The sequence below is a fragment of the Heterodontus francisci genome, chromosome 9 (assembly GCF_036365525.1).
Source record: "Heterodontus francisci isolate sHetFra1 chromosome 9, sHetFra1.hap1, whole genome shotgun sequence".
NCBI lineage: Eukaryota > Metazoa > Chordata > Chondrichthyes > Heterodontiformes > Heterodontidae > Heterodontus > Heterodontus francisci.
In genome coordinates, this window is record NC_090379.1 from 38,851,868 (window position 1) to 38,875,760 (window position 23,893).

At 42.1% G+C, this 23,893-nt stretch overlaps 1 protein-coding gene across 1 annotated transcript in view; it reads left to right on the forward strand.

The window, feature by feature from the left end:
- The first annotated feature begins 6,301 nt into the window (after positions 1–6,301).
- Positions 6,302–23,893, forward strand: part of LOC137373456 (potassium channel subfamily K member 10-like) — a 44,309-nt gene continuing 26,717 nt past the window's right edge. Inside the window, exons 1-3 of the mRNA XM_068038279.1 lie at positions 6,302–6,386; positions 8,252–8,574; positions 12,714–12,831. Coding sequence (XP_067894380.1) covers positions 6,302–6,386; positions 8,252–8,574; positions 12,714–12,831 — 526 coding nt within the window. The remainder of the gene's footprint in view (positions 6,387–8,251; positions 8,575–12,713; positions 12,832–23,893) is intronic.

Below are 23,893 nucleotides of genomic sequence, written 5' to 3' on the forward strand. Positions count from 1 at the left end.
ATCTGTAATGTCATCTCCTGGCATACCCCTCATGCTATCATTAACACCAAGCTAGGGAACCAACCCTGCTCATTGAAGAGTGTAGGAGAGCATGCCAGGAGCATCACCAAGCATACCTAAAAATGAGGTGCCCGTCTGGTGAAGCTACAACACAGGACTATATGCATGCTAACAGTGGAAGTAGCATGCTATAGACAGAGCTAAGCAATTTCACAACCAATTTATTAGATCAAAGCTCTGCAGTCCTGCCACATCCAGTTGTGAATGGTGGGGGACAATTAAACAACTAACAAGTTGAGGAGGCTTCGTGAACATCCCCATCCTCAATAATGGTGGACCCTGACATAGGAGACTTTAATTTTCCCAACATTGACTGGGATTCACTTAGTGTTGGAGGTCCAGATGGAGCAGAATTTGTAAGGAGCATCCAGGAGGGTTTTCTAGAGCAGTATGTAAATAGTCCAACTCGGGAAGGGGCCATACTGGACCTGGTGTTGGGGAATGAGCCCGGCCAGGTGGTTGAAGTTTCAGTAGGGGACTACTTTGGGAATAGTGATCACAATTCCGTAAGTTTTAGAATACTCATGGACAAAGACAAGAGTGGTCCCAAAGGAAGAGTACTAAATTGGGGGAAGGCCAACTATACCAAAATTTGGCAGGAGCTGGGGAATGTAGATTGGGAGCAGCTGTTTGAAGGTAAATCCACATTTGATATGTGGGAGGCTTTTAAAGAGAGGTTGATTAGCGTGCAGGAGAGACATGTTCCTGTGAAAATGAGGGATAGAAATGGCAAGATTAGGGAACCATGGATGACAGGTGAAATTGTGAGACTAGCTAAGAGGAAAAAGGAAGCATATATAAGGTCTAGGAGGCTGAAGAAAGACGAAGCTTTGAAAGAATATCGGGAATGTAGGACCAATCTGAAATGAGGAATTAAGAGGGCTAACAGGGGTTATGAAATATCTTTAGCAAACAGGGTTAAGGAAAATCCCAAAGCCTTTTATTCATAAATAAGGAGCAAGAGGGTAACTAGAGAAAGGATTGGCCCACTCAAGGACAAAGGAGGAAAGTTATGCGTGGAGTCAGAGAAAATGGGTGAGATTCTAAATGAGTACTTTGCATCGGTATTCACCGAGGAGAGGGACATGACGGATGTTGAGGTTAGGGACAGATGTTTGATTACTCTAGGTCAAGTCAGCATAAGGAGGGAGGAAGTGTTGGGTATTCTAAAAGGCATTAAGGTGGACAAGTCCCCAGGTCCGGATGGGATCTATCCCAGGTTACTGAGGGAAGCGAGAGAGGAAATAGCTGGGGCCTTAACAGATATCTTTGCAGCATCTTTAAACACGGGTGAGGTCCCAGAGGATTGGAGAATTGCTAATGTTGTCCCCTTGTTTAAGAAGGGTAGCAGGGAAAATCCAGGTAATTATAGACCGGTGAGCCTGACGTCAGTGGTAGGGAAGCTACTGGAGAAGATACTGAGGGATAGGATCTATTCCCATTTGGAAGAAAATGGGCTTATCAGTGATAGGCAACATGGTTTTGTGCAGGGAAGGTCATGTCTTACCAACTTAATAGAATTCTTTGAGGAAGTGACAAAGTTGATTGATGAGGGAAGGGCTGTAGATGTCATATACATGGACTTCAGTAAGGCGTTTGATAAGGTTCCCCATGGTAGGCTGATGGAGAAAGTGAAGTCGCATGGGGTCCAGGGTGTACTAGCTAGATGGATAAAGAACTGGCTGGGCAACAGGAGACAGAGAGTAGCAGTGGAAGGGAGTTTCTCAAAATGGAGACGTGTGACCAGTGGTGTTCCACAGGGATCCGTGCTGGGACCACTGTTGTTTGTGATATACATAAATGATTTGGAGGAAAGTATAGGTGGTCTGATTAGCAAGTTTGCAGACGACACTAAGATCGGTGGAGTAGCAGATAGTGAAGGGGACTGTCAGAGAATGCAGCAGAATTTAAATAGATTGGAGAGTTGGGCAGAGAAATGGCAGATGGAGTTCAATCAGGGCAAATGCGAGGTGATGCATTTTGGAAGATCCAATTCAAGAGTGAATTATACAGTAAATGGAAAAGTCCTGGGGAAAATTGATGTACAGAGAGATTTGGGTGTTCAGGTCCATTGTTCCCTGAAGGTGGCAACGCAGGTCAATAGAGTGGTCAAGAAGGCATACGGCATGCTTTCCTTCATCGGACGGGGTATTGAGTACAAGAGTTGGCAGGTCATGTTACAGTTGTATAAGACTTTGGTTCGGCCACATTTGGAATACTGCGTGCAGTTCTGGTCGCCACATTACCAAAAGGATGTGGATGCTTTGGAGAGGGTGCAGAGGAGGTTCACCAGGATGTTGCCTGGTATGGAGGGTGCTAGCTATGAAGAGAGGTTGAGCAGATTAGGATTATTTTCATTAGAAAGACGGAGGTTGAGGGGGGACCTGATTGAGGTGTACAAAATCATGAGAGGTATAGACAGGGTGGATAGCAAGAAGCTTTTTCCCAGAGTGGGGGATTCAATTACTAGGGGTCACGAGTTCAAAGTGAGAGGGGAAATGTTTAGGGGGGATATGCGTGGAAAGTTCTTTACGCAGAGGGTGGTGGGTGCCTGGAACGCGTTGCCAGCGGAGGTGGTAGACGCAGGCACGATAGCGTCTTTTAACATGTATCTAGACAGATACATGAATGGGCGGGAAGCAAAGAGATACAGACCCTTAGAAAATAGGCGACATGTTTAGATAGAGGATCTGGATCGGCGCAGGCTTGGAGGGCCGAAGGGCCTGTTCCTGTGCTGTAATTTTCTTTGTTCTTTGTTCTTTGTAAGTGGAATAAACAAGGCTGAAGCATTTGCAACCATCTTCAGCCAGAAGTGCCAAGTGGATGATTTATCTCAGCCTCCTCCTGAGGTCCCCACCATTGCAGCCGCCAGTCTTCAGCCAATTTGATTCGTTCCACATGATATCAAGAAACAGCTGAGCACATTGGATACAGCAATGGCTATGGGTCCCAACAACAACCTGGTACTAAAGACTTGTCCTCCAGAACTAGCTGCACCCCTAGCCAAACTGTGGCAGTACAGCTACAACACTGGTATCTACCCAACAAAGTAGAAAATTTCCAAGGTACATCCCATCCATTGAAAAGCAGGACAAATCCAATCAGGTCAATTACCACCACATCAGTCTACTCTCAATCACCAGCAAAGTGATGGAAGGTGTCATTGACAGTACTACCAAATGGCATTTACTCACCAATAACTTGGTCACTGTATGCTCAGTTTGGGTTCCACCAGGACCACAGCACCCAATCTCATTAAAGCTTTGATCCAAACATGGACAAAACAGTTGAATTCCAGAAGTGAGGTGTAAGTGACTGCCCTTGACGTTAAGGCAGCATTGGACCAAGTGTGACATCAAGGAGCCCTAGTAAAATTGAAGTCAAAGGGAATCAGGGGGAAAACTCTCTCCTGGTTGGAGTCATACAAGGAAGGTGGTTGTGGTTGTTGGAAGCCAATCATCTCAGCACCAGGACATCACTGCAAGAGTTCCTCAGGGCAGTGTCCTAGACCCACCATCTTCCACTGCTTCATTAATGGCTTGACTTCCATCATAAGGTCAGAAGGGGGGATGTTCACTGATAATTGCACAGTGTTCCATTCCATTCACAACTCCTCAGATAATGAAGCAGTCAATGCCAGCATGCAGCAAGACCTGGATAACATTCAGGTTTGGGCTGATAATTGGCAAGTAATATTTGTGCCATGCAAGTGCCAGGCAATGACTATCTCCAACAAGAGAGAATCTAACCACCTCCCCTTCACATTTAATCGCATTACCATCACTGAATCTCACACTATCAACATCCTGGGGGCCACCATTGGTCGGAAACTTAACTGGACTAGCCACATAAATACTGTGGCTTCAAGGCCAGGTCAAAGGCTGGGTATTCTGTGATGAGTAACTCACCTCCTGACGCTCGAAAGCTTTTCCACAATTTACATGGTATTGGTCAGGAGTGTAATGGAATACTCCTCACTTGCCTGGATGAGTGCAGCTCCAAAAACAGGCACTAAGCTTAACACTATCAGGACAAAACAGCCCACTTGATTGACACCCCATTCACCACCTTAAACATTCACTCCCTCCAACACCAGTGCACAGTGGTTGCATTGTGTGCTATCTGCAAGATGCAGCAACCCACCAAGGCTTCTTCAACAGCACCTTCCAAATCCACAACCTCTGCTGTCTAGAAGAACAAGGGCAGCAGACGCATGGGAACACGACTAGCTGTAAGGTCCCTTCCGAGTCACACACCATCCTGACTTGGAAATATATTGCCATTCCTTTACTGTCGCTGTGTCAAAACCCAAAATTCCCTATCTAGTAGCATTGGGGTTTACCTACACCACACAGAATGCAGCAGTTCAAGAAGGTGGCTCACCCTCACCTTCTCAAGGGAAATTGGGATTGGCAATAAATGCTGGCTTTGCCAGCAATACTCACATCCCATGAACGAATACAAAGAAAGGCATAACAGGTGAATGGCTGGTATCTGGCAGGTGTTCAGTGCGGTGTAATGATTTGGGTCTGGGTAATTCCTATCATATGTCTACAATGCAGTGATATCCGCTAAAGCTACTGGAGCAGGAGAGATACCTGTTGGTTATAATGAATGAAAAAAATGACAAGACCACTGGACTAGCAAATTTGGTTTCAAATGATATTATGAGAACAGGACAATATAAAACTACAGATACCAGAGTTGCATAAGTGCAGCCACTTTTAAGGTACTATGATTAGTTTTAGTACATGAAGATGATGGTTGATTTCGGATTGATGAGTAAATCATTGGAAAGGGGATGCTGCAGCTTTATTAATAATAGCAGGTGCATAGGAAACAAGGGTTATGCAAGCTTTGGGGAAAATACTGCAGAAATCTTCACGTAGCCCCTTCAATACTGCCACAGTGTTTTTGCAGGGTGCCCAAGTTAAGTATTGTTGATTTTGTTTCGACTCTAAACAGATTGTATTTTACGGCTACTGCTTTTTGAACAAAATCTTTACACTGGGCGGCCCCTCCCAGTGTTTTTTTACTTACTTTTGTCAAAGTGCCTGGACAACGCCGCCCACCCCTTTGTTCTTGTTCTATCCCCCTCACACTTGGTGTGAGTCGTGGTTGCAGATGGAAGCGCCGTCCGGCGAAACCTTAATCATTAACATTCCGCACAGGTTCAAAGACTCAGGAATGCCGGCTGCGGCGCAATGCGATTAAGTAGTGTAAAATGCAATCACCAGTTGAACTTCTAAGTGTCAGCGGCAATGGTTTGATCCTGTCCCACTCCCTTATTCCTTGTATTTAATTGTACCATAGCCACGCCTGAACGTAGATGCATGGGATGTTTGTGAGCACAATGTATACATATAAAACATATTATAGTATTTACTCATATTCTGGATCTAATTTATAAACGCAAAACGTTATAATATTCAGCCGTAGAAATGGAGTAAAAACATGAAACGTGTATGTTATTCAGAGATTTACTTCGCACGATACGATGCACATAAAGTTACACGTAGCCTGTAATATTGCAAACTGTTGTGTGTGTTTGTGTAACATCAGCATCTGCGCCTGGTAAATGGTGGAATGTTGCATGTAACAAGCTCTTACGAGACAAATAAATACGTAGACTATAGATCCACACTGATGTTTATACATCCATTCTGTAAATAGATACGAACACCTACATTTCAACCGCCACAGAAACAATAGTGTAAACAATCGCTTCCTTGGAGAGAATCCCTTCCAAGCGGCCTGATGTTGACCGTCCCCCCACCTCTTTGTGTCGGGAATGTTTGATGATGAGGTGACTGCTGGCTGCCGCAGGACACAGCCATGTGCCGACAAACCCAGGGTGTCTCCGACTCACAACTCCACCTAACAACACGACACAGCCACACACAGCCTCCATCTCCAGCCAAAACCAGCGAGTTCAACCTCTCCAGCCACTCCGGAAACAAGATCTGCTCTTCTCTACATAGACAATTTACTTTTGTTTTAATTGACATCAGCAAGGCAGTCGCATACAATTCTTTCTGCAGTGTGAGATCATTCACGCACCAATGGTTTCTGGTGTTGCTGAATCTCAGTCTGGCTTATGATTTTGCTTTGTTTTTTAATTCAGTTTTCTTTATTTTACCGACTGGCTTGGAATAAAACACATATACATAAAATGTTGATTCCAAAGGAAGGCCTTTCATGTTAAGTACGAGGATTCAGAGTAACTGACTGCAATTTGCGAATGCAAGAAAAGGGAAGGTTTTGGCGATCTAAGATGAAATTTCCAATAGAATCGTCAAGAAAACACACTAGTTGTGACCCTCCAGGTTGGTACTGTATTGCAGATAGAATTTGTGTGTGCGTGTTTGCTGTTAGGATTTTTGTTCCATGAATTAAACGGTATTTGTCCATGGGTTTGATATTCTTAGCGTATCATTTAAGGTATATATGCATAAACAAAACGGTAGACAATTTCGTGAGCGAGTAATTGTTGTCCTTAAATGGCCAAACGTTTTCCTGGTTTCACCGATATTTACTGGCGAGAATTCGTGTTAATGGGGTTCCCACTTCAGATGCTGGCATTTTGTAAGGCTGCACTGTTAATGGAGCAGTTGTATCGGGGCATCTGGCCGTACGGCTTAGATTTCAATAGAAGGGATCTTTGAATATGCAAATCTTTATTGATTCCAAAATGCATAGTAGGAACATCATTTATTTCTCCCGCTTTCCGTTTATTTCATTGCCGTTTTTGTTTGAATCAATGATTTGGGCGGCTGGTGCAGCTGTGGTGGAGTGTGTGTGGGGCTGGTTGGTGTTTTTTTTTGCTTCATTGCACCGACCTCAGCCAGCACACAGCTGAGGAAAAACCCGCAGTCTGGTTCAGGAAGAAAGGAACAAAAAAAAAACCCTCATTTTTTTGAGATTGCACTGTATTTCATTGACATATTAAAATGTAAGTCTAATATGTTTATACCTCTTCAGCTTTTAACCGTCTCCCCATTCGCTATTCCTATTGCTGCTTTGACATATTCCCGTTGAGGTGATGTGTGAAAATGGTTCTTTCAGCGCAGCTCCCCTAATACACACTGCACAACAATTTCAAAACATTCAACAGGAATACTTCCCCCATTGAAAACTAAAGTCTGTTGACTGCTGAATATAAGGAGGGCAGTATTAACCGAGACACTGCTGTGTATTTCAGGTAAACATCATTCCAAACAGATTTTAATTTCTCGTTAACAGACCCAAACTCTTCATCATATTTGTTAATTTTCTGACTGCTTTAAAAACTGTATTCAAACATCCAAACCGACTTTTGGATTAAGCAACTCCCATGACGGGTGGGTACATTAATTGGCCGCAATAACAAGTGTTGCCTCGGAGTTATCGCTTCGTTGCAGGCAGAATGAATTACATGCAAATCGACCGTTTCCGGTAACCCTACACAAGATGTCAGTTTCTGTCAATGCTTTCAATGATTCTAAGCCACTGCTGCTGGCTCTGGTCATCTTCGTAGAATGATATAATTGGCCATTAAAACAATGCCTAATAGATAGAGCCCTTATATATTGAAATGGATTTGGAATCTGGCCGAAGTAGACGCTTGGTATCAGTTAGCGCACATTTGACATTGTTGCAGTTAGTATATGTTCATTAACATTATTACAGCTGAGAAGATATAGGTATGGGTCGGGGGAGAATAAACGATTGAATTTATAGTATTGAGACACTCTCACCTCAGTGTCTGAATTCTGTTCGTATAGTTTAACGGTTCCATTTCCCCTACACGCTGAAAGGGGAATGACCCAGTGTGCCAGGGTCTACACGCGCGAAGTCTGACACAACTACAAGTAACTTATTTTATGAGAAACAGTACACGATGGTAGCGCCGTCACGAGGGAGCGCTACTGGTGTGCCCCTATTTAAAACTATGAAAATACTACTCCCGCAGTAGGAACACCTTTGCATGACATGATTGCAGAGGGCAAACTTGAAGAGGCTGATTTGGACATAATTGAAACAATGGGCGTTCCACTAACCTGCACACCTCCAGATAACATCTGATCACAAGGTCGGACTCGGAAGGAAATATGAAGTTAGTACGTAACCTAAATTGATATCAGACTGACAGTTAAAGCAGCACAATGCCCCGTCCTGGGATCAGAGTTATACTTCATTATTTTTGTTTCAGTCGCTGTTCAATCCACCGTACAAGCCTGTGATCCAAAGACTAACGGGCACTACCCCGTGTCCAGGCTGTCCATATCCTCCAGAAGCACGGTGGTAGCCAGCATGGAGAGTGGCTCCCAGTCATCGCCCACAGTTATGAAGTGGAAGACAGTGCTGGCCATCTTTGTGGTGGTTGTGGTTTACCTGGTGATCGGAGGCACGGTCTTCAGAGCCTTGGAAAAACCTTTCGAAAGCAAACAGAAGAATAAGATCACGACAGAGAAATCCAATTTTCTTCGGAATCACCCTTGTGTGAACCCCGGAGAACTTGACACGCTTATTGAGGTGAGGAAATGGAGTGACAGCTGTGCGCTCAGGTTCAACTACGTGCATCTCTTGTATGAAAGTGGTTGGATAAATGCATGGTGTCGATCAGCCGAATTCTCCTCACCAAAGAAAGTTTACTTCACTTTAAAGAGAAAGAGCTTGTTCGGATTTGATAAAGGGACGCGGTATGTTTTTGAGAGGGAAAGGAGGGTTTTGTTCAGACTTAATGCTCAGTCCTTACTGACGGGCCATTTCGAGTTTCTTTTTACCCATATGACCACCTTGATCCACACAACTAACCCTCAACAGATGTTTAAACACCGGGAAAGAGTGTCAAATTGTTCCGGTTACAATGACTTTTTTCAAATAATTATCTTTATTTTTCTTATTTAAACATCTTTGTTGTCTTAAAGATTGCATGATGTTTATGGTTAAACCTAAACAAGTTCAGGATGTTCGCACAGCCGAAAAGTAATTTTTGAACAACGTCTCGGGTGTAACTAATAACTCGCATCCATTTCTGGGAGTGAGAACATGGAGTGCTGGAAATACTCAGCAAGTCTGGCAGCATCTGTGAAGAGAGAAAGAGAGTTAACATTTCAGGTTTGCGACCTTTCATCAGAACTGGCAAAAGTTAGAAATGTAACAGTCTTTGAGCAAGCTAGAGGAAGGAGGGGGGGAAGAAGAACAGGAAGGAAGGACTGTGATAGGACAGAGAGGGGAAGAGATTAAATGACAGACGCCATGGAACAGAGAATGCAAATCGAGTGCTAAATAGTAGTAGCGAAAGACAAAGCACGAGTCCAGAGAGAGTGTTAATGGTAGAATAATGAACAGGTCTGTATGAAAGCAAAAACATGAAAAATAAGTTTAAGACCAGCACATGGTTAAAAAAATACATAAAAAATAAATAAACAAAAAAATGGGGCTCATGGTCTGAAATTATTGAACTCAATATTGAGTTGCTGTAGAGTGCCTAATTGGAAAATTAGGTGCTGTACCTTGAGTTTGCGTTGATGTTCACTGGAACACTGCAGCAGGCCGAGGACAGAAATGGGGGCGTGGGAACAAGGTGGAGAATTAAAATGTCAAGCAACCGGAAGCTCGGGATCATGCTTGTGGACCAAGTGGAGGTGTTCTGCAAAGCCAATCTGCGTTTGGTCTCCCCAATGTACAGGAGACCACACTGTGAGCAGCGAATACAGTATACCAAATTGAAAGAAGTACAAGTTACACTGTTTCACCTGGATGGAGTGTTTGAGGCCTTGGATGTTGAGGAGAGAGGAGGTAAAAGGGCCTACTCAGTCATACTCAGGCCCTCTTCCCCAACACTTTTTCCAGTACATTGATAACGGTTTTCCTGCTCTCGCCCCGAACTGGCAAACTTCATCATTTTGCTTCCCATTTCCACCTTTCTCTCGCCTTCACATGGTCCATCTCCGACACTTCTGTTCCCTCCCTCGACTTCTCTGACTCCATCTCTGGGGATAGGCTGTCCACTAGTATTTATTATAAGCCCATCAACTCCCATGGCTACCTTGACTACACTTCCTCACACCCAGCCTCTTGTATGGATTTCATTTCATTCTCCCAGTTTCTCTGTCTCTGACACATCTGTTCCAATAATCAACCTTCCACAACAGCACCTCTGATATGTCTTCCTTTTTCCTGAAGCGAGGATTCCCCCACACTGCAGTTGATAGGGCTCTCAACCGTGTCCAAGCCATTTCCCGCACATCTGCCCTCACCCCTTCCCCTCCCTCCCAGATCTGTGACAGGGTTCCCCTTGTCCTCACTTTGCACCCAACCAGCCTCCACATCCAAAGGATCATCCTCCGCCATTTCCACCACCTCCAGCATGATGCCACCACCAAACACATCTTCCCTTCCCCTCCCCTGTCAGCATTCCGAAGGGATTGTTCCCTCCGCGACAGCCTGGTCCACTCCTCCATCACCCCAACACCTCATCCCCTTCCCACGGCACCTTCCCATGCAATTGCAGGAGATGTAATACCTGCCCTTTTACCTCCTCTCTCCTCACCATCCAAGGCCCCAAGCACACTTTCCAGGTGAAACAGTGATTTAAAACAAAAACAAGAAATGCTGGATTCACTCAGCAGGTGATTTACTTGCATTTCTTTCAATTTGGTATACTGTATTCACTGCTCACAGTGTGCTCTCCTGTACATAGGGGAGACCAAACTCAGATTGGGTGACTGCTTTGCAGAACACTTCCGCTCCGTCTGCAAGCATGATCCCGAGCTGCCGGTTGCTTGCCATTTTAATTCTCCACCCTGCTCTCATGCCCACAACTCTGTCCTCGGCCTGCTGCAGTGTTCCAGTGAAAATCAACGCAAGCTCAAGGAACAGCACCTCATTTTCCGATTAGGCACTCTACAGCCTTTTGGACTCAATGTTGAGTTCAATAATTTCAGACCATGAGCCCCATTAGTTTTTGTTTATTTATTATCATTTTTAAAATATATTTTTAATTTTATTTATTTTTTGACCACGTACTGGTCTTAAACCTATTTTTCATGTTTTTGCTTTCATACAGACCTGCTCATTATTCTGCAATTCTCTCTAGACTCATGCTTTGTCTTTTGCTACAACTATTTAGCACTCTATTTGCATTCTGTTCCATGACATCTGTCATTTAACCTCCCCCCCACCCCCCTGTCCTATCACAGTCCTTCCTTCTTGTTCTACTTCCCCCTGCCCCCTCCCCCTCCCCCCTTGCTCAAAGGCTGTTACATTTCTAACTTTTGCTAGTTCTGATGAAGGATCGCAAACCTGAAAGGTTAACTCTTTCTCTCTCCACAGATGTTGCCAGACCTGCTGAGTATTTCAGAACTTTCTGTTCTCATTTCAGATTTCCAGCAACCGCAGTATTTTGCTCGACATTTCCAGAAAGTCGTGGTTCTTCAAACACAAGAACACTCACTTCACTTTTGATTTCGGCATTAATTTAATGCACCACCGTACCATGTGCAGATAATTCACTAGTTTTCAATCAGTGCATTAACAATGGCATCACCTGAACAGTGAAGTGTGCAGCGTATTTGGTATCCATTTAGCCAGTAGTTACCAGTCAGATGGTGCTACGAAGAATACAGGAAACGAAACAATGAACAAACGAAACATACCATACCAATTAACTGTTTTTTTAAAAAAAGAGCCGGCAACTGAACATAATATATGACATTTAAACCTCGATTAATACTCACCTGTGCATTCTCTGTTATACTGAATACATAAAAAGATTCACAATTAAATACCCCTTCCACCAACTCAAAATGTTCCAAAGTGCTTTACAACCAATTAAGGACTTTTGAAATGTAATCACTGCTGTAATGTAAGAAACATAACAGCCAATTTACACACAGCAAGGCCCCACAGATATGCATAAGCTAACGACTCAATATGTTGGTTGAGGGATCATTACTGGTCAGGAATAAATATTGGCAGAAATCCCTAGCTGTTCTTTGAGTAGTGTCATGGGATCTGTTACATAGTGGAAGTGGGTGATTTAAAAAAAAAACTTTACGAAACTGGCATATATTGGGAATCTGCAGAATGACAATTCCTGAAGAATAGTTCATTAAATAAAAAAGACTGTTTTACCAGAATTAGTTACAAACATAGATACAAAGGAAACAACTCTACCTCTCTTCTGCATGGATGCTGCCTGACATGAGTGTTTCCAGAAGTTTCTGTTTTTGCCTTAGCATAATCTGAAATATTCAAACCAGAAGTGTTCAAACTTTTTTAAAGTGGGCCACTTAGCTGCATATCATGAAACCCAATAGTACAGTTACAGTGTAAAACGCCAAATAGATAAAAACACTTCTTCATAAACTCAGTCAAGAGTTAAAATGCATAACAATACTTCCTTCCAAGCAACGTTGCAAATTAAATTTAAATTTAGTACTACAGTTTCAACGTGCTGCTGGTTTCTGGAGTGGCCAGTAAGACAGTTTCTAAGGCTTTGTGGGTTGGATAGTTAGGGTTCGTGGGCTGTATATGGCTTACATGTAGTATTTTGGACACCTCTGTAAAACTGTAGATTTGTACTCTCACAAGTATATATTTCTATTTCTTTACTGTGGATTTTAAAAAAAAGTACCATTTATTAATGTACAGTCGTTTCTTTCCAGCATGCAATTGAGGCTCTTGGTGCTGGAGTGAATCCTGTAGATAACTCAGCTAACAATACAAGTCACTGGGAACTTGGCAGTGCCTTTTTCTTTGCTGGGACTGTGATAACCACCATAGGTAATTTTTTCAAAAAACTTTGTTACCAATATTAATAGTGTATGTGAAAACAGTTTCAGCACAATGTAAAGTAGTCCAGAATCTCTATGTGATATTCTGCCCCTGTTATCTTTTACACGTAAACTAGATGCACACTTTACCAGTACCATAACTAAGAATGGAAATTTGGGTGAGCCCCAACTTACGGTGGATGGGCAATGGCCAGAGGTCTGCTGATGTCTCTTGTAGCGTGTATTCGCTTTGTTCTCTATTTTGAATAGTATTGAATAAATGCACAACTGGAGTAGGTGTGACTCAAAATGAAAAAAAGTTTTTCAATAGTGATCATAAATGATCATCTACTTAGAGCATTGGGTCAAGCATTCCAAATTAAAATTGAAGCATGTTTATGAACCACAAATTATGCTGAATGTATCAGGCCTGAAAACACTCTGCCTGTAAACTGTTTCGGCACACATACATGCAAAACTGACCTCTGATACTGTTTTCTTCTCCTCCTTCCCATTCATCCATTCAAAAAGTTTGCTTCCATTCTTGAATTTGCTAACAATTTGGGGGAAACATATGATACAATAATAGCAACTGTACCCCTTTTCTGCACCTGTCCTTCCTTCACAATGATTACATTGTTCCTGTTTGTGGGTTCCTGGAGCCTAGCTAGCTGAGCATCTGTCCTGGAGTGGCTCCGGCCCCCCTATTGCACTATCCTGTTGGCAGCTTATGATCTGATAGCCAAAAGCAGTCCATCCTTGAATGAGACTTGTGTGTTTGATGAATCTGAAACAACTCATTGAAAAGGATAAAAACTGTTGGTTGAATCCAAAGGCAGTGTAAAGAAAGAAAGACTTGCATTTATATAGCACGTTTCACAATCTCAAGAGCTCCCAAAATGCTTTACAGCCAATGAAATACTTTTGATATGTTATAATGGAGGAAAGGCAGCAGCTAATTTGCACACAACAAAATCCCACAAACAGAATTGTGATAATGACCAGATAATCTGTTGGTTGAGGGATGTAAAGGATTTTCTGACTGAATTGTAATAAGCAGTGGCTGCTTTATTTACTGCTGATGGACTGTCCAAAGAAACAAAAAACACAAAATAAAAATGCTACCTTATAAAAATACACACAGGCCTTACACTCAGCAACATTCCCGATCTCCTGTTCATCAAGATAAATTCAACACTTGTCAAAAAGCAAGCAGTCATAGAACATAGAACATAGAACAGTACAGCACAGTACAGGCCCTTCGGCCCACGAAGTTGTGCCGAACCTTTAACCTACTCTAAGATCAAACTAACTACCTACCCTTCATTCTACTATCATCCATGTACCTATCCAAGAGTCGCTTAAATGCCCCTAATGTATCTGCTTCTACTACTACCGCTGGCAGCGCATTCCACGCACCCACCACTCTCTGTGTAAAGAACCTACCTCTGACATCTCCCTGAAACCTTCCTCCAATCACCTTAAAATTATGCCCCCTGGTGATCGCCCTTTCCACCCTGGGAAAAAGTCTCTGGCTATCCACTCTATCTATGCCTCTCATCATCTTGTACCCCTCTATCAAGTCACCTCTCATCCTTCTTCGCTCCAATGAGAAAAGCCCCAGCTCCCTCAATCTTTCTTCATAGGACATGCCCTCCAGTCCAGGCAGCATCCTGGTAAATCTCCTCTGCACCCTCTCTAAAGCTTCCACATCCTTCCTATAATGAGGCGACCAGAACTGAACACAATATTCCAAGTGTGGTCGAACCAGGGCCTTATAGAGCTGCAGCATAACCTTGCGGCTCTTAAACTCAATCCCCCTGTTAATGAAAGCCAACACACCATACGCCTTCTGAACAACCCTATCAACTTGGGTGGCAACTTTGAGCGATCTATGGACATGGACCCCAAGATCCCTCTGTTCCTCCACACTACCAAAAATCCTGTCTTTAAGCCTGTATTCCGCATTCAAATTCGACCTTCCAAAATGAATCACTTCACACTTTTCCAGGTTGAACTCCATATGCCGCTTCTCAGCCCAGCTCTGCATCCTGTCAATGTCCCGTTGCAACCTACAACAGCTTTCCACACTATCCACAACTCCAGCAACCTTTGTGTCATCGGCAAACTTGCTAACCCAGCCTTCCACTTCCTCATCCAACTCATTTATAAAAATCACAAAGAGCAGAGGTCCCAGAACAGATCCTTGTGGAACACCACTGGTCACCGAGCTCCATGCTGAATACTTTCCATCTACTACCACCCTCTGTCTTCTATGGGCCAGCCAATTCTGTATCCAGACAGCCAACTTTCCCTGTATCCCATGCCTCCTTACTTTCTGAATGAGCCTACCATGGGGAACCTTATCAAACGCCTTGCTAAAATCCATATACACCACATCCATTGCTCTTCCTTCATCAACGTGTTTTGTCACATCTTCAAAGAATTCAATAAGGCTTGTGAGGCATGACCTGCCCCTCACAAAGCCATACTGACTGTCTCTAATCAAACTATGCTTTTCCAAATAATCATAAATCCTGTCTCTCAGAATCCTCTCCAATAATTTGCCCACTACCGACGTAAGACTGACTGGTCTATAATTCCCAGGGTTATCCCTATTCCCTGTCTTGAACAAGGGAACAACATTTGCCACCCTCCAATTATCTGGCACTACTCCAGTGAACAGTGAAGACGCAAAGATCATCGCCAAAGGTGCAGCAATCTCTTCCCTCGCTTCCCGTAATATCCTTGGATATATCCCGTCTGGCCCTGGGGACTTATCTGTCCTCATATCATTCAAAATTTCCAGCGCATCCTCCCTCTTAACCTCAACCTGTTTGAGCATATCAGCCTGTTCCACGCTGTCCTCACAAACGACCAGGTCCCTCTCACTAGTGAATACTGAAGCAAAGTATTCATTTAGGACCTCCCCTACCTCCTCTGACTTCAGGCACAAGTTCCCTCCACTATCCCTGATCGGCCCTACCCTCACTCTGGCCATCCTCTTGTTCCTCACATAAGTGTAGACCGCCTTGGGATTTTCCTTAATCCTACCCGCTAAGACTTTTTCTTGTCCCCTTTCAGCTCTCCTAAGTCCATTCTTCAGTTCCTTCCTGGCTACCTTGTAACCCTCTAGAGGCCTGTCTGATCTTTGCTTCCTCAACCTTAAGTAAGCTTCCTTCTTCCTCTTGACTAGCTCTTGTCATCCAAGGTTCCTTCACCCTACCATCCCTTCCCTGCCTCATCGGGACAAACCTATCCAGCAGTCGCAGCAACTGCTCCCTAAACAACCTCCATATTTCTGTCGTGCATTTCCCTGAGAACATCTGTTCCCAATTTATGCTCCCCAGTTCCTGCCTAATAGCATTGTAATTCCCCCTTCCCCAATTAAATATTTTCCCATCCCATCTGCTCCTGTCCCTCTCCATGACTATAGTAAAGGTCAGGGAGTTGTGATCACTATCACCGAAATGCTCTCCCACTAATAGATCTGCCACCTGGCCTGGTTCGTTGCCAAGCACCAAGTCCAACATAGTCTCCCCTCTAGTCGGCCTATCTACATATTGAGTCAGGAAACCTTCCTGGACACACCTGACAAAAACTGCTCCATCCAAACTATTTGCACTAAGGAGGTTCCAATCAATATTAGGGAAGTTGAAGTCACCCATGACAACAACCCTGTTACTTCTGCACCTTTCCAAAATCTGCCTCCCAATCTGTTCCTCCGTGTCTCTGTTGCTATTGGGGGGTCTATAGAAAACTCCCAACAAAGTGACTGTTCCTTTCCTGTTTCTGACTTCCACCCATAATGACTCAGTAGACAAACCCTCCTCGACGACCTCCCTTTCTGCAGCTGTGATACTATCCCTGATTAGCAATGCCACTCCCCCACCTCTTTTACCTCCCTCCCTATTCCTTTTGAAACATCTAAACCCCAGAACATCCAACATCCATTCCTGCCCCTGTGATATCCACGTCTCCATAATGGCCACAACATCGTAGCTCCAAGTACTGATCCATGCTCTAAGTTCATCACCCTTATTCCTGACACTTCTTGCGTTAAAATAGACACACTTCAACCCATCATACTGGCTGCAACTTTGCCCTGTCAACTGTCTAACCTTCCTCACAGACTCTCTGCACTCGGTATCTGCCTGTTCAACAGCTACCCCATCCACTGATCCGTAGCACCGGTTCCCATCCCCCTGCCAAACTAGTTTAAACCCTCCCGACGAGCTGTAGCAAACCTCCCGCCCAGGATATTGGTGCCCCTCCAGTTCAGATGCAACCTGTCCTTCTTGTACAGGTCCCACCTTCCCCAGAAGGTATCCCAATGATCCACATATCTGAATCCCTCCCTCCTACACCAGTTCTGTAGCCACGTGTTCAGCTGCACTCGCTCTCTGTTTCTAGCCTCACTCGCACGTGGCACCGGTAACAATCCTGAGAATACTACTCTGCTCGTCCTGCCTTTCAGCTTCCAACCTAACTCCCTATATTCGCTTTTCAGGTCCTCATCCCTTTTCCTAGCTATGTCATTGGTACCAATATGTACCATGACCTCTGGCTGCTCCCCCTCCCTCTTAAGAATCCTGTAGACAGTCATGTAGATTAGATTGAGACACCAGCAATAATAATGCAGTTACTGCTGATCTCAGATGGCACAATTATGATGTGAATGGTGTAAAGTTATTGAGGTTATTCGGTAGTAGTTATGGTGGAGGATGATGTAGACTAGGCCATAATCGGAAACTCCTCCTGCTCTTCTCCCTCTCGCCACTGCCTCCCCCTGACAAAAGTCTCTCACTTTTCATGCACATCGCCCTCATCTGGTTTCGTCCTTACAAAACAAACAAGAAGAAACAACACATAATGGGCACTGGCAACACATAATGGTGATTCGCACATCAGATTCCATCAGCCAGACATCCCCAGCCTCATTCCTCCTCCTCTTCTTTCCTGTCCTTCACACTCAGTGCACTGCTGGCTGGTTTACCACCAAATCAACATGACACTCACTAGTTATCTGCGGGGTGGCTCAGCCCTGGCTGGGTGTTCATTCTTTTTGTTGTTGTTTTTTGTTATTTTAATTGTTTCAAATTGAAACTTGCTGCGTCTGCTCTTGTTAACTTGGAGCAGAAAACTCCTTACATCACTCACAATGTGGCTCACGGCTAATTCGTTACTGGAGATTTTTTCTCCTCTTCATACCTCACTGCAACCTCAGGAGAAAATTTTGCAAGATCATCAGTGCAGCTCATTACCCCCACCCATGCTTCCACATCCTCCCCTCTTCCTCACACACAGACTTTATGGTTGGTTGAAGGGAACTGGGATATTACAGACACCAATATATGAGAACCAGTTGAGACTTCGCTGCATTCAGAGCACAGACTTAGATTTGGGTGGGAACTGATGTTAATTGAGTGGGCCCTGTCTAGACTCCTATGCCTTATTGCAATATCTTTCAATTATGAGAGGATAGATTTTGAGATAAGTCCTTTCAAGGAAGTATTTGTTGCACATACTGGTTTTACAAAATCATCTATATTTCCTTCAGCAGTTTTAGCCTTAAACACTGCAAACTTTTGACTAAACCCCGCACAATTCTAACTCTTTTCTTTCTTGAAAAACCTCCTCAAAACCCATCTCTAATTATGTCTTCACTCATCTTTTATTGCTTGGTGGCTGTTTCTTTTCTGTGAAGCTTCTTGGGATGTTCACTACATTAAAGGCACTATATAAATAGAAGTTGTCGTATATGTTGGGAGAAAACTACACTATCCTGGTCTGCTGCACTCCCAAGGAGACATCACATTACAGGTCAGATGGGGGTTTTGGTTTGCAATCAGCTTATGTGAGTGACTCAGTTAGTATTGTAAAAGAGAATGCATTTATGATTTGAATTGGCAACCTATCTTTCAATCTTCTAAAGGCCCAATGTAAAGCATAAGGAACGGCAGTACACAACCAAACCTTTTAAACATGTTTTTCACAACATTATGAACAGATTCATTTTGAATTCAGTGTGTATCAAATAAAGCTTCCATGCTTTGCTGTAGCTATTATCAAGTGTTAATACTAAGGATAGAAGAAATGAATAAGCATGGTCTTTGTTTTCATTTAGTTAATATGTAAATCAACTACGGGTTGAATTCTAGAATCGTTATTTTAAATCATTTTAGAAGTAAAATGCATTTGATGAAAATGATACAGAAAATGTGGTATGTTCTGCAAATTTATTGCATGATTGGTACCCAGAAATGAGAAGTATGCTCTTCTAGTGAGGCTTAGAAACTGATCTTATAATAAGGGCTTCTAGATGACCAGAATGTCATTTTTTTCAGCAGTGTGGTGTAGCAGTCTACTGTACCATTGTATTAACAGGTAAGGAGTTCAGAAATCCCATACCTGGTACATAGACAAAGGGAATGCACTTCATTTTGAAATGACTTTCTTCAAAGTACTAATCAAAATAAAAATACATTCCCAGTGGGGAGCTATGCTTATACCAGCAATTTATCATCATCTGAAAAAAGATTATTTTTTTCCACTTTTTTTCCACTTTCCTTTCTTCCATGTGTATTAATTTTCAAAATTCCCTGCCTTAGCATTTTGCTTTCAAGTCTTTGCTCTTGGTTATTTTTTGAAAACCCTTCAACATAAATTTTACCCTTTCTCCCTTTAGAATGTAATTATTTTTTAAATACCAAGAAAGATCCATTGGGTCCAGCAAGCCCATCATTTTCTTGTAATTAAAACCATTAATTTGCCTTCCCGCCATAGAGGCAGTCCAATGATCCAGCACTCCCAGAGAAGCTGCATTAGCAAAGGATGTGGGTCAGAGATAAGGCTACAATATTTTACCCCCCGTTCTCCAATCCTAATTTCCTGTAGGCACGGCTTACCTCTGGGAGTGCAAAACTACAAAATTTCTCTTTACCCTTTCTCTATCCTAAAATGAATCAAATTGTCTCTTGAACCCATTTTACGTTGCCTGCTTCAATGCTCTTCATGATAACTTACTCCACAATTCCATTACCTTATGGGTGTAAATGTGTCACTCGACTTCCCTTCTTACAACTAACTTCCTAATTTTTAACGTGTCTCCTGTTATTTGAATACTGCATCATAGCCACTAATTTTCCTGGAGTCAATCATAATGCTGGAAAGTTCACTTGGGTCATCTCTTCTCATCTCCTTCCAAAATAATAAAAAAAACTTCCGTAAACTTTTTGCATAACTTGGAATTCTAATATCCAGAAACGTACTAGCCTCTGCATCCTCCCAAGATCAATAATATAGTTCTATGATTAGGTGACTAAAACTACACACAATATTTCAGATAGGGTCTGCCTAATGCTTGCATAGTGACAATAGTTGATGCAGTCTCTTCTTGTGTTAATGCAATGAAATATCTTTTCTAACATTGTTTTGAAATTACTTGTCACGCTTTCATGACTTCTGAAAGATTCTTTGCATCATTTTTACATGTTTAATTGAAAACGTATCTGCTGTTCAGTGAATGTTCACTGAAGTAATTTATTTCATAAAGATAACATTTGTTTATCCTATTTTATATTTGTCTCAATGGAGGTCTCATATATTAGGCTGATTTCACATTAGCTTATTCTTATGTGTTTTCGACAGCACTATGGCATTTGAACATCTTGGTGCGGTGTTATTTTTCAACAGTACAATGCTAAGAAATGGGCACATGGATTGACTAATGACCTAAATTGACCCATTATGAAAGAAAGCACAAGAAAAAAGTATTATATTTTATAAAATCTCAAGCGCATTTAAAGGACAAATATTATGTATAACAACTTTTTAAAATAAGTAAACAGTTATAAACTGATTATTAGTTTAGTTTAGAGATACAGTACTGAAACAGGCCCTTCGGCCCACCGAGTCTGTGCCGACCATCAACCACCCATTTATACTAATCCTACACTAATTCCATATTCCTACCACATCCCCACCTGTCCCTATATATTTCCCTACCACCTACCTATACTAGGGGCAATTTATAATGGCCAATTAACCTATCAACCTGCAAGTCTTTGGCATGTGGGAGGAAACTGGAGCACCCGGAGGAAACCCACGCAGACACAGGGAGAACTTGCAAACTCCGCACAGGCAGTACCCAGAATCGAACCCGGGTCCCTGGAGCTGTGAGGCTGCGGTGCTAACCACTGCGCCACTGTGCCGCCCAATATATGAATATTTCTGTTTATCAATGATGAGATTAACTAGGGAAATTAACTTGTAGGAGTTACTGAATCTAAGATTGTGAAGGAGCAGAACTAATACACTCTGATTAAGATGAGGTCCCTTAACTTAATGACTGGAGAAATATAGGTGTTAATTCAGCTCCTTCACTATAAAGCTCAGTAACTCAATAACTCTAACAGCTAATTTCTCAAAGCTTGCCATCAATAATCACTGTTCAAACAAGCATCTTGAAAAAAGCATTTCACTAATGTGTTGGCAAGTGATAAGTGTGGGTCGGTGTTAAGCTATCAGTACATCTTGTAATAGATTCATTGATTACTATCACGGGATATGACCAGAGAACAGATGTCGTCAATGAAAAGAGCCCTCAAATTTAATATGATGTGGTAATGGTAAGACCAGTGTTACGACCAGGTGAGAAAGAGGTCTAGGGTTCCCTTTCTGCCTTCACCTGGTCTTACCATAACGGGGTTAAATTTTAAACACACTGTATTTTTAGCTCTCGCTTGGTGAATCCTTGTTCACCACTTTCCAATTATAAGGCAAAGAAACCAGCACAAGCAGACTTTCTTAGGTTTAAAGACGAAAAGTTGAAACTTATTAAAATCAAACTTAAACTCTAATTTGGTTAACACCTACTGATACATGACGTGCCCACGCTAGCATGCATACGCAATACACACATGCAAATAGAGACAGAAAAGAGCAAAGAAAAATAAAGTGGAAAAATTTGAGGCAATATCTGAAGAGCTTTTGTTATGGTTCTTCGAGCTCACTGTAGAGTCCTTGATTGTAGGTAGATCTTGCTTTTTGTTGGGGCCCAGTATTCTTCTTAAACCTTGTTAACTGTAGGAGACTTTTCTGTCTTGGGGTTCATGTGTCTTCAGTGATTTAGAGGCTTGTGAGAAAGAGATGGGAGCAGACAGGAGAGAGATCTCAGTCCAGAAGCAAACAGCTTTCTGCCCAAACTGTTTGTACATATTCAAAAAACTCAAGTTGCCCAGCAGGTTAGTCATGTGACTAGCTGGTTTGATCATGTCCGTTTGTGTATTCGGCCATCTTAGCAGTCAACCTGGAATGCGAGCTCCCCCACCTTCAACGTCTGGTGATCAAAAGTCCATTGTGGGTTGAATGTCAGGGAATGGCTGCTTTGTCCTTCCAAATCCTGTCTGTTAATATGCAAAAATGTCTTTTCCAGCCATGGCTAGAAAAGTAACAGTTTAAAATCAATGTTCATGACAAAATTCATGTACCTCATTCTTGCCAGGTGGGGGCCTAGCATTACACTAGCGTAAAAATAACTTTATCTTCACTGCTGGTATTACTCTACTGAAAAGCAAAATGTGAAATACAGGAGAGAAGGCCTGTGAGATAGACCAGCCCTTTTTGCTGAGCCTCAGGATTACAGAATGAATCATAGAAAGCTGCAATACAGGAACAGGCCATTTATTCCATCATATCTGCACCACTGTTTTTCTTCATTTGACATGACTAGTCTATCTCCACTTTCCTCCTTACACCCCATATCCTTTAGCATTGTGCTTTTCAAGCAACTAGTTACTTACTTTTCAAAATAGTTTAGAATTCTCTTCTACTCATTGTTGAGAAACTTTGTTTCAAATAATGGGTTGAAGGGAATTATAACTATACTTCTAGAGTACCTCCTTATCAACAGAGAAATGAGAAAATTTGGAATTTACTTTAACTCCCACTGTGGGCTATAATTTTCAAAAAGGGTGCCAATAAATTAATACTCTTGAATACCACTAGTTCAATTATCAAGCTGCTTGTATGATAAGAGCTCAACATTTATATTTCCTTGAAATAGCAGCAATGAAAGTGTGTGACAACATTGGTATATAAACTACTAAACCAATTTTAAAAGTTGCAGGTGGAAAATATATTTTATATTTTCACACAGCATAATCACAAATTGCCAACAACTGAATACTTATACTGCATAAGAGATGTATTCACAGACTGACTTAGCTTTTCCCAATTCCTTAACACTTATGATAGAATATTGTCAATATAATATTAAAGGCATATTTCATTTCGTAACCTTCAGTTTATGCATGACTAAAATTTGTTTGTTAATGAAAGAAAGAAATAAAGTAAGAAGAAAAAAGACAAAGAAAGAACTAACTTGCATTTATAAGTGCTTTACATGATCGCAGGATGTCCCAATGAAATACATTTGATGTGTAGTCAGTGTTGTGATGTAGGGAAATTTGTTACAAGGTTAAATAAGCGAGGGCCATACCAATATCCATTAAAGTTTTAAAAAATAGACTTTGGACATTTTAGGAAATGAGGAACAGGAGAAGGCTATTCAGCCCCTCGAGCTTGTTTTGTGCTACAAAAGGAAAATATATTTTATAAGCAAATTTTAATTTCCAAATTAAATCTGATGATTGTTCATCAACAATCTACTATAATAGTAAACCCGTTATTCAAAGCTTCGTAGAGATGTGCCTTGCTAATTAACTGAACATAGTTATTTTGTGCATTTGGATTAGGTCTAATTAGCATAATACATTAATGTATTATCTATAATGGTATAACATTTGCAACCTTCATATACTATAAACAAAGTATGTACAATTAATAACATGGAGAGTTAATGCTGGTATCATTCATTCTTCATGCTTATTTTTTCCCTGATATGCAGGCAAAGAAAGAATTACAGAACAAAAATAGATTTATTAACATTCTCTTTCAATCCATCATCTCTGAACTGTTTCTTCTGGGATATTGCCGATTTTATCGGTTGAACATTTTTGTTGGATACACAAGACAGATTTTTTAAAAAGGTGTCAAAGCTTCCGAGTCTA